This window comes from Asparagus officinalis, chromosome 7 (genome assembly GCF_001876935.1).
Source record: "Asparagus officinalis chromosome 7, Aspof.V1, whole genome shotgun sequence".
In the NCBI taxonomy this organism is placed as follows: Eukaryota; Viridiplantae; Streptophyta; class Magnoliopsida; order Asparagales; family Asparagaceae; genus Asparagus; species Asparagus officinalis.
The window spans coordinates 24,895,737-24,908,153 of record NC_033800.1 but is presented as its reverse complement, the minus strand read 5'-3'; the positions used below and the strand labels follow the sequence as shown (position 1 = coordinate 24,908,153).

Sequence of the window (12,417 nt, the reverse complement as noted above, 5' to 3'; positions counted from 1 at the left end):
ACATTATGAATGATTGCATTATAGAGGAATTTGTATTTGTTACCTGTTTCTTCTATATGTACAAATCTTAGTTGTGGTAAAAGCTAAGAGTTTGCATCTACGTAAATTGGTATCGGAGAACTACATTTAATTTTTGAGAAGGTAACAATGGAATTGGAGGAATATTTTCTTATCTCCAAGAGAATGTCCTCATTTGATTGCATCCCTCTCTTCCAAAAGATTGAAGGTCAATTCAAAAAATGGAGCAATCACAGAAACCTCACCTATGCAGGAAGACTCCAGGTTATTAAAACTGTAATTCTTGGTGTTCAAATTTATTGGACTTCGAACTATATCCTTCCTAAAAATGTTCTTCAAAGAATAGATGATTTATGTAGGAAGTTCTTGTGGGGTTCAAACAAAGCTCCTTTGGTAGCTTGGGAAAAATGGTGGTTTAGGGGTCTTCTCAGCCTTAAACTGGAATTTGGCCACAGGCTTACGATACCTATGGTACATTCACAATAATAAAGAAACTTTATGGATTAAATGGATTAATTGCTTCTACTTAAGAGATAAGGAAATTTGGCAAGTAAAAGCAAGAAATGGGGACTCTTGGAACTGGAAACAGTTACTAAAGGTCAGGGATTTACTGATTGATCGATTTGGTGGAGTTGACAATTTGAAGCTGTCTATGTGCAACAATGCTAAACTCAAGCTGTCAACTATATACCATGCTCTCTCTTCTGTTCAGCAAGCTGTGCCTTGGTATAATACTATCTGGGATGTATCAAATGTCCCTAAACACTCATTTGTATGTTGGTTGGCAATCCATAACAGACTTCTTACTCAGGACAGATTATTAAGGAGGGGTATAATAAGTTCAAATAATTGCTATCTCTGTTCTGGAGTAGGACAGGAATCAAGGGATCACTTGTTCTTTGAATGCTCATATTCTAACGAAGTCTGGAATAGAGTTATGGAATGGTTGAATTTCTACTGGAGATCTTGCCAATGGGATCACATTGTTGGCTGGTATTCTAACAGGTTGAGAGGAAGGGGCTTCAAACAAAAATTAAAGAGAATGGCATTAACAAATACAATTTACTGTCTATGGAGAGAGCGCAACATCAGGTTCTTCCAAGGCAAATATAAAGATGTGGATCTAATGGTTAAGGAGATCAAGTTTGAAGTATTGATAACAGTGCTCAATAGCCCCTTAGCCTCTTATTGGGTTGAAGAGTAGATCTGCAGTTTTCCTGGAGTAAAGCCAGTTGTGCACTTCTATGTGCATAGTTGTATATTTGATTACAGAGCTCTTTACTATGCTTATTTCGTGCTAATCCATCTGTTGAATCATTTCTCCCTGGAGTAAGTAGAAGCCTGGAGTATAAGCACAATGTCAGTATTTTGTGCAAACACCTCCTGTCGTTTTTCTCCCTGTGCTCATTTCAGAGGCATTCTCACAGTTCACAGAGAATTTGTTTGTAGGTCTTGAGCTCAGTAATTCCTATTGAGCTTAGTTTTTTGAGTTCTATTGGAATCTCTCTTTTAAGATGAGAGCTTTGCTGTAAATACATTTATCAATTTGGTGATGAATAAAGTTTTTTCATTTACCAAACAAAAAAAGAAAGTAAATATATGATATCACATAATTTTTTTTTTCATTTTAGTTGAGGAGATTCCATAAAAAAAATAAAGGTTAAATATCACAAAACCCCCTTTACATTGGGTGATTAATCAGAAAGCCACCCTTAACTTTCAAAATATTAGAAAACCCCCCTTAAGTTTATGGGTTGTCAAAAAATCCCCACAGCTTGAGATTTTAACAGAAACCCCTCCTAATTTAGGGGTGTTTTCTAATAAAAATTTGAAGTTAAATGATGTTTTCTGACAAAATCGGAAAGTTTAAAAGGGAAGGTTGTGATAGTCCCCGCAGTTAGGACGGTATTCTGATAATGTGAAAGTTAAGGGGGTTATTCATCCAAATTAAGTTACCCAAAAATAAATAAAAATACCATAAAAAAGAATTCACCTAATTCATGTTCTATACGTAAGGGGACATGTCTTCATCATCTCCTCCTCCATCTTACTCGTCTCTTTATGTCCTTCGGCATCTCGAAATCTTTTTCGCGCTTTTGACAATAAAGTAATTCGAGAATAGATATTAGCAGCAGTGGCGGCGGTCAGCAGTCATGACTAAAATTTAGGGGTGTTTTAGTTATTAATTAATTAGTTATATTAGATTAATTTGAATAAACGAATATTCTGAGAATATTTTATGACAGGGTTAAGTGGAAGGGCATTTCTCTGGGATGTTTACGAGGGCAGTTTTGCAAATACTGTCCTTTGGCGCAATTTTGCAAATCCTAATAATTTAAGGGGGTATATCTGCAAATAAGCCAAAATTTTGGCATTGTTCTTCCCTTCTCCGCTCCTTGATTCTCAGTCTCCAATGGCTGTTTCATCCGTAATCAGAAACCCTAATTCCAGGCTGCTACTCCTCATCTCCTCTCTGTTAATCCTGCTGCAGAGGAGCAATATCGGGCCCGAATCCGTTTTAGTCTGCCGGTCGATTGAACCGTTCACCCGCAAGTGAGTTTGTGGTCTTAATTTATATTTCTTTATTTTGATTTTAGACTATGGTAACAAAGTGAAAAAATTTTAAAATTTTGGTGTAAAATGATGTTGTATTGTTTGAAGTATTGGTTAATGAAGATGAATAATCAAGCAAATATAATGAGGTTTAGTGTTGTTTAATAATCGATGAAAATGATGAAGATTATTGTTATGCTTACTCTTATGTTGATAGTTTGTATAAAGAATTAGTCTTTAACCTACATAGATAAAGAATTAGTCTTATACGGATTTGACTCAGAATACCAAATGTTATTCAAACTTGATTGGTTATATACTTTGGTGTTCGATAATTATTCAAAAAAGTTTGTTATTCAAACTTGATTGGTTATATACTATTTTTTCTTCCAGGATATGAAAATATGCATCATTTAGATACTACAACAACAAATGACAACAACAACCAAACCTTTATCCCAAATGTTTAAGGACGACTACATGAATCCTATTCTTCCATTCTATTCTGTTATGGGTCATCTCTTCCGTTAAGTTAGTCATAATCATATTTTTTTCAATTGCTTCTAACCAAAGTTATTTTAGGTCTACCTCTAGATATCCTAGCCTCATTAACTATAATATTATCACTTTTCCTAGCCGCTGTACTAAGTGTTCTCCGTTGTACATGACCAAACCATCTTAATATATTCTCTCTCATTTTATCCTCAATAGGAGCAACCTCTAATTTACTATGGATGCACTCATTTCTTATCTTATTTTTTAGTGTATACCCACAAGATCGTTGCAATATTCTCATTTTTGCTATACTCATTTTTTGAACATGTTGTTTTTTAATTGCCTAACACTCTGACCCATAAAGCATAGTTGGTCTTATAACTATCGTATAGAATTTTCCTTTTGGTTTCATTGGTATTCTACGATCACATAAGACTCCCGGAGCACTCCTCTATTCCAACCATCTCGATTTGATTCGATGTACAACATCATCCATTATCTCACAATTATGCCTAATGATTGATCCTAAATAGCGAAAATGATTAGTTTTAGGTATTTCTTGACCATCAATATGTATCATAGGCTCTCTTCTTTACCTAGTTTTACTAAAAATACACTCCATATATTCTGTTTTTGTTCTACTAATTCGAAAACCTTTAGATTCAAAAGTTTGCCTCTATCTTTCTAGTTTAGAAATTATACCTCTTCTAGTTTCATCAACTATCACTATATCATCTGTAAATAATATACATTATGGGATTTTATCATAAATGTGCCTAATAAGTTGGTCCATGACTAATGCATCATTCAGATACTAGTTTAATGAAATTTTATGCTATTAGAGGTTTGACCAACCAATAAATTGAACATATACAATCTGTAACGACTCCTTGAAAACCATTTTTTTTGTTTAGACATAGAAAACTACGTAGCTCAACCTATATTCTATGATCTCTAGTGTTTTATGTTGTTATTTCTGTACATGTGATTTGGGCTGGTAAACCAATGGGATTTGGGCTGGTAAACCAATTATTGCCACTCAATTTCAGCTTTATTCCATTAAATTTAGTGTTGTATCTATAAGGGAGGAAAGAGTTATGTTATCCTTTCCGACACCAACACAGAGAAAAAAAATTGAACCTCTCGATCTCTGACGTGGTTTCTGCTACGCTCTTGAATGCCTCATCAGCTGTAGATTCCTGAAGATCGGTATATACTTTGACTACGGCTTCATCATTCATATTGCCAATTTGATCAAGAACCTACTTATTCTTGGAACCTTAATTTCTGGGTTGATGTATTATCTCAGTAATTGTACCAACTGGTTTGCAATGTCTTCTATCAAGGGATGCAATCGTTGTTGTCCTATTCTTAGCATTGACGGTGCCCATTTATATGGTAAATATAATGGCGTATTGCTTGTTGCAACTGTAGTAGATGCAGATGACGGTTTATTTCCTTTAGCTTTTGCAGTTGTTGAAGTTAAAAGCACAGAAAATTGGTCATGGTTTTTTTGCATACATTAGTTTGCATATTTCTAATGTGCAAGCGAGGACGATTACATTTATATCAGATAAGATGAAGGGAATTCCAAGTGCATTGGAAAGTGGATTTCAATCACGGCATCACCAACGAAATTGCTTAAGACATATTAGGGATGACTTCAAGAGGAAGCATTAACAAGTGCATCTCCAAAATCTCTTTTGACAAGCTGGATGTGCAACAGAGAGCTTGGTGTACGAGCAACTACAGGAGGAAATTAAGTTTATTTCGCAAGTTGTGCATGATTGGATTGAGACTAGTTTGGGTAAAATAACAAGCAACTTTACATTTGTTTTTTAGATTCCCCTTGTTATCTTATAGGTTTTGGGTGAGAATTCCATAAAGATTCTTTTTTTTCCTTCCATTTTTCTCTTCCCAATTCTTTTCCTTCTCTGCTTTAGTTCATGAACACTTATATTTTTTACAATGTTACAGTAACAAAAAATATCATTATTCACTACATTTGAGTTTGATGATGAGAACAAAGTTTGTACGCATGACTTGTATGATGTATACTTGAACTATTGAGTTCTTCTAACAGGACAAAGATTTTCTTTGCAAGGAGGGGGGCTATGGGAGCAGGAATTGTCTCATAAGTAATCAGGTGAAATTCTCAGCTCCAGTCACATATTTTAACACAGCACATTGGAGGAATAAAAGGTACCATGGCGGTCATGCTTGCGTGCAGCGTGGTAAATGACTACAATAGGTTCAATTTTCTCTTCTTTCTTTATCTACTAACATTTTCATAGATGTTGTTTACAATTAGAAGTTTTTTCTGGATAAAAAAGCCTGAAATTTTCATTACAGCATGATGTGCCAAGCTTTGGTTCAATTAATCATGATCAAATTGCATTTTCTACCATCTATATATCTAAATGTACTCAGAAGCTACACTTGTTTAGATTGAATTATCACATTCATTGCTGTTGAAAGCATAGATATACGCCATGGATTCCTGGCTAATCATTTGAAATTTTGTGCGTGAATTGCAAATATAACTAACATAAATATTCTTATATCGTAACTACAAACTATGGGAACAACTCACTCCTAGGAGAGCACTTGACATGTTTATAGAGGAAGTGGGAACATTTTTTTTTCTTCCTCAATGCTAGATAGAAATACCTGTAATTTGTTTCACCAACTGGGAAGAGTTCCAGAATATAGAAACATGCATCATTTAGCTACTAGTTTAATAAAATTTTATGCTATTAGAGGTTTAACAAACCAATGAACATATACAGTCTGTAACAACTCCTTGAAAACTTTTTTTTTTGCTTAGACAAAAAACTACATACCTCAGCCTATGTTCTGTGATTTCTAGTGTTTTGTGGTGTTATTTCTGTACATGTGATTTGGGCTGTTGAACCAAAATTTCCACTCAATTTCAGCTTTATTCCATTAGAGTTAGTGCTGTATCTATAAGGGAGGAAAGAGTTATGTTATCCTTTCCCACACCAACACTGCCGGAGAAAAAGTTGAAGCTTTCGAGCTCTGATGTGGTTTCTGCAACGTTCCTGAATGCTTCATCAGCCTGCAGATTCTTGAATATCTGTATATACTTTGACTCTGGCTTCATCATCCATGTTGCCAATTCGATCAAGAACCTCCTTATCCTTGGAACCTTAATTTCTGGGTAGATGTATATCCTCAATATTTGTACCAACCTGTTTGCAATGTCCTCATCTGTAATGCCGGCTCTTTCGAGTTTCTCAGCATATTCTTCTCGAGTTGTCAATCTGAATATCTGTGTGGCAAGGCCAAGTGATACCTCAAGAAGTTTATCTTTTCCGTTCATGATTCCTTCCAGTACCTATTGCAGTATTAAAGAGGATCAGGGGATTTTTCTTATTTCTTTCCCCCTTGATTTGGGAAGAGAACATTATATGTTCTCCAAGGTTAGTAATCTATACAGAACATGGAACATTCCTCACCCATTAACTACAGTTTAACTTAACTATCTGGTATATTTAAGGGTAGAACTCATGGTTTCATCTTCAATAATTTACAGCACACCTTCTCAATGAGTTGACTATTACTTACATTGTTTAATTACTTACAGTCTGCTGTAAAATCACATGATAATAAACACTTACAAGTTAGGTAAACTTTTAGTGCATCTAGTGAAGAATACAGAGTAGCATTTCTTTTTATTGCATTTTCATAGCAGTGGGGGCACAAAGTGGACACACATGCAGATAAAGGTAACACATAATAGAAAAGTACAACTATACTCTATACACACAATACTGTTACACGGGAGCAAATTTAAAGTTTGCTGCCACCTAACAGAATACATGGTTGCCATATTTGGGAGGTCTTCTAGGTAATTTACTTGATTTGATTGATCAATTTGTCTTTTCAAAATTTATACTGAGACACATGTGAGATTAACGGATTGGAGGATATCTACAAATAGAAACTTTATTCACAGTTAATTCATGATAAATGCATCGTAAGGTTTCCAAAGATCTGTACAGAATTGGACTATGAAGGATGTCTCGGATTTGATTGGAAAAAAAAGTTATTAGAAAGAATATTAAGAAAAGAATGCTATCCTGGTACAAAGATGCAACGGCCCACCATCTAAATATAGGTGGATGCATTATTGACCATCTTTAATGGACAAATCCTATCAACTAGGAGGGAAACATTTATGATGGAGGGAAATGTGGGGAAGATGGAGGTGGAAGAGGTAACTGTGGGAAAGTATTGGTGTGTTGATAATGGTGAACAGGTAAAATTCTAGGATGAATATGACCAAGAGAGAACATTCACTTGATTACATTTTCTTTGGTCATTATTAAGGTTCTTATAGTGTTGTAAAAGTGTTACACCTTAGAGCCTCAAGTGCTCAGGCATGGCGATTTTGTACCTTAGCGCCTCGCATGTCACCAGGTGATGTTACTGAAGGAAGCATCTTTTGGCACCTTAGGTGCTTGCCTAAGCGTGCCAGGCGCTCGCCTATGGTGGGTTGGAAGGGCACAAAATGTGTTTGCCTCTATTTTTTATTTTCGAGAGTGCAAAAGAAAAGTTGCCCAGCAAAGGTGTCTTCTTTTGTTTTTTTTTTCTTTTTCTTTGTTGATTTTACTATATTCTGTTGTATAGTACCTAAATCATTTTCTTTGTTCACTCAGACAAGTGCCTTTTTTTGGTGTCTCTCATCTTAGGCAACATAGAAACTCATCACCTTAAACTCGCCTTTCGCTTTTGAAACACTGATATCTATGTATTGCATATGAACTAGAACTTTATGTGAGAAATGTTACTCGTGGTCTGAATGCATAAACACAGGTGACATAGATACAACATCAAGTGGTCAGTGACATTTAATGTGCTATGTTTGAATCATCTTTTTACTAAATCACAAGAAAGAAAGTTATGATGATGCGTTGGATATTGACTCTGCTGAAATAAATCCTTCTGAAATACTGAGTGGGCATTTACTGATTGAACTTTGAAGCACTGTGAAAGACTTGTGTGATTTTTGTTGTTTTGGGAATTTCACATCTTCTTGTAGCATGGTCATCTCCCCAGTGATTCCAGAGTATAACCAGATAGCTATTAATAATATTTTTTTATTATTCTACTTCGCATTTGATTCCTGTGTCAACCTGACAGTTTGGTAATGTATACCATGATGAAATGCAGCCTGAATGAAATGAATAATCATAGGTACTTATAAGTTGCAGGTCAACATCCTCATGGGAGGTAGATGATGTATGTTTGACTAATGCATAAATGATCTCCTGGCTGTTCCTAATACCTTCTTTTTATTATTATTATTTTTTTATAGCTCAGAAACAGCTAGATCAATGGAGTCCTGTTACTGTATTTGTTTCCTATCCATCCTTTGATTCACTCTAGAAACTGAGATCCAGATGGACTTACTGTACTCATTCTGTTTTTGATCCGGACTCCCGTCTTTCCATTAACCGAAACACGATGAAGCAACACACCCTTTTCAGTATTGTTTTAATCTAGCTTGTTTTGTCCTGAAATTAGATTATTATGTTCGAGTATCATTGGGTACATGGTTATTATTATATCTTCTGACTTCCTCAATACGAGCATTGTTACTTGGTCTAATCAGTGCAAGAAAGAAGGAACCAAATATATCTACAGGAGAAACAGAATTGAGCTTAAAAAAAGACTTACAGTAGGAAAAGCAGCTGTGACTCCTGTCAAGTGACTCACACATTCAGGCCCGGAATAAGCGCACAAATTCCTGAGGATTCTGGCCGAATTGACTTGGAGCACCAGATCATTCAGTGAATCAACCAACCTTTCCATGACCTGCGGCCCCATTACTATCTGATTGCAGTTTCTCTTGCTTTCAAAAGCCAGCATAGTCAATGCCTCTCCGGCTTCTGTGCACACAGAGTTCTGTTTCTCTGTCAAACGTGGCATGAAGAAAATTGAAAGTAGCAGTCTAATCACTCCTCCTGTGCTCCCAATGATCTCCCTCGCGTCCTCATCCATCGCCAAGTTGCTCAATATTTCGATTCCCAGCATTTGAAGCACCATATGGCTCTCTCCATATTGCAAGATTTCTCTAATATTGCTCACCGTGAACACAATATCGGATATTTCCTTCCTTAACATTTTCCCTGTTTGGCCGGTTGTGCTCACCAGGATCTTAACTAATTTTAGTGACCGTTTCACTATCTTTATCTGAGATTCTGGTGCTAGGTCATTCCTCAGCAGGTTTTCGGTCGTGCTCGTGAAGTCTATGATCTTTGGCATGAGTCCTCTAGCATTCCCAATCTTCCAGCAGTTGTCATGGTCACGAGCGAGCTTCTTAAGTATCTTCAAGCCCAAGAGGTTGAACACCGAAAACTCGTAGTCAGTTTGGTCCGCGACAACAAACCTGTGACCAATCTCGTGTGGCCTTGAATCATAGTGTAGACCTGTGTACAGAAGGGATGATATTGACTCAATTGCACCTGGGATCTCAGCAACTCGGATAGCATTCTGCTTTTTCCCTGCAAGTTTTGAGACAATCTCTGCTGCTGACCTTCTGATCTCCTCTTCCACTGGGTTCTTCCAGTTCAAAATTTCAATTAACCTCTCTATGACCCCTGTAGATGTCCCAATCTTTCGCAGGGTGTAACTGGAAAATTGATCATTGGCCACAAACTTATGAAGGATCCGAGCTCCAATAAGTTGCTCATCTCGGTACCCTGAATCTAGGAGTTCCTGAGAAAAGGATACCAAATCCATCCTAAGACCATCAAAGATGCTGCCTTCAATACACCTCGAGTATGAATCATAGAAGAACCGCGTGATTGATATCAATCCAGATGGTCCAAGTGCACACTTCTGGCAAACTTTATCCAGAAGCATCTTGTAACCGATCTCCCAGTTCCAGTAAGCCCTCTCCACTAAGAACATCAGGGCCTCAGCCAGAGCCATCCCATAAAATATATTGAGAGCGGGCTTCAGGTTCTTTGTATCGGTATCTCCACTATTTTTTCTGTAGTCTTGCTGACTGAGCCTCATCAAGGAGAGAGCAGCAGATGCTGCAGCTGAAATGAGTTGGAGCCAATAAAAGATATTGCTAACATTTCTAGAGAGAAAGACCCAGCCAACATAGGGTAGAAAGGGAACATCAGAATAGTTCCATGTCCTTTGATTTGTGTTTTGAATGTCACAGTTCTGGGATTCTGGAGTTCCCATCTGCAGATCATCTGTGACTTCACGAGTACGGTGGTTGTCTGATTGGAATACAGAAAATGAATGGAACAAGGCCTTGATGGCACGGCCAAAGAACCGAGAACTTGATATGAATGCTCGAAAACTGTACCGTCTGCCGCTGGCAAGCGACCTTGTGGACTTCTTGCTGACTGAGCCTCATCAAGGAGAGAGCAGCAGATGCTGCAGCTGAAATGAGTTGGAGCCAATAAAAGATATTGCTAACATTTCTAGAGAGAAAGACCCAGCCAACATAGGGTAGAAAGGGAACATCAGAATAGTTCCATGTCCTTTGATTTGTGTTTTGAATGTCACAGTTCTGGGATTCTGGAGTTCCCATCTGCAGATCATCTGTGACTTCACGAGTACGGTGGTTGTCTGATTGGAATACAGAAAATGAATGGAACAAGGCCTTGATGGCACGGCCAAAGAACCGAGAACTTGATATGAATGCTCGAAAACTGTACCGTCCCGCGCTGGCAAGGGACCATGAGGTTGACTGGTGCTGCCACTCGATCTCATGGCTACGGCTGAAGATCCTTGTGCCTTCTATAAGGAGGATCACAGTTACAATCCAGAAATCCTGGCTCTCAAGGGCTGAAGCGAATCCACCAAGAAGTACAACAGTTGCCCAAATAAAGGCAAGAGTTCCGAGGCCACTGGCAGATTTTTCCAGGATTGCGAGGCGGAGAGCAAAGAGGGTCAACTTCTTTTCAGGTGCAGGGATATTGGCATTCTTGCTGTTGTCACGGCTTCTGCCATTGCTACTACTGGGGGTCAGATAGCTCTGTTGCCTTTGGGGTTCGAACAAGGTGGAAGCCTGACCATCTTTGGAGGGGTTGCCGCTGCCTCCATCTGCATTGCGGATAATTTCTAGTTGGATGCTTGGGTTGTTTCCATGGTCTGGTTTCTCGTTCTTGGATTTCATACTGTATCAGATGCTGTATGAAAAATGATGGAAGTTTGATATCATTGGATCTTTTTTGGTTTCTTGGATGTATCAGCATATATTAATTGAGGAAGTGACAGTGATTGGCGGAAATTTCGGACCGTTGAGCTATTCTTTCTTCTGTTTGAAGCTGTCAAAGGTACTCTCTGCGAGGATTAAAGTGTGATTTTGATGTTTTTTGAAAATTCTCATACAATAATGGCTGGGAAATTTCAGCAAGTTTACAAGCTGGCTAATATGGTAGATCCGGGAAAGTGAAGCCAATTGCTTCTATTGATTACCTGCTGTCATTGTCTTGATTCCTATTATGATATGCTTGTGGCTTCATCATTATGGATAGGACCTTAGACTCTTCTTTCACCTCTTCCATCTCATCCTTTTATTAATTTATTTTTAATTATTTATCTTAGAGATGGGCCCTTGTCTTGTCTCCTCTCCTCTCCTTTCATTGTGGAGTTAATTATATTATGCTCTTGAGAAGTGACGGAATATCCATCCATTATGTTCCTGACTTGTTAGGTTGGTTAACAATCTTACAGATATCTTAAATTGACTTCAGTTGACTAACTACAAGGTTGGCTCCTATTAGAAGGAAAGATTATGAAAAATATTTAATCTTCTATTTATCATCTCATTAGAATTACTGCTTATTATAATTGTGGAGAGTTTTTTTTTTAGCTGTTCATAGAGCCAGCTATGAAGGGACCACAGGAAGACTCTTTCTGCTGACACATAACTGTGTGATTAAGCTAAATGTTTTGTGAAATGCATGAGACTTTTCTGTGTATGACTCAATTAAGGTAATGAGCGTATTAATTTATGCACATTGTCAACTACAAATCTACAAGTACATGGAAATGGCGTTCTAAGTTAAAATCTTTTGAGATAGCGGAAAGAAATATTTGCAGATGGAATTATGTCTTGTTTTGTGGTAATCTTGTACGGGTGTTCAGGGACTACTTAATTGCTTTTAATACATGTTCTTTCAGCTTAACACTGAGGTGCAGTTAGTATGCTGTAAACCCGAGTGCTGTTTAAGAACAATCTAATGTCGAAGTTTTGCGAATTTTTTTTGCCTTTGGTTTAACCTTGTTTCTACGGAATTCAGTAATTAAAAATTACTGAAGTTCAGGTTGGGTTTTATGATTTTTGTTGGATGATTT

The 12,417-nt window shown here is 37.3% G+C and overlaps 1 protein-coding gene and 1 long non-coding RNA gene across 2 annotated transcripts; one reads left to right on the top strand and one right to left on the bottom strand.

Annotated features, from left to right (window-relative positions):
* Positions 2,407-5,268, top strand: LOC109848390. The gene is made up of 3 exons (XR_002248778.1): positions 2,407-2,571; positions 4,256-4,873; positions 5,150-5,268. It is a non-coding gene; the product is annotated as an uncharacterized LOC109848390 (long non-coding RNA).
* Positions 5,170-11,908, bottom strand: LOC109848389. Its single transcript, XM_020417855.1, has 3 exons — positions 10,464-11,908; positions 8,770-10,108; positions 5,170-6,424 (listed from the first exon to the last, which is right to left on the bottom strand). Exons 1-3 carry the CDS (start codon positions 11,231-11,233, stop codon positions 6,005-6,007), a joined length of 2,529 nt encoding a protein of 842 aa, XP_020273444.1. The 5' UTR covers positions 11,234-11,908; the 3' UTR covers positions 5,170-6,004.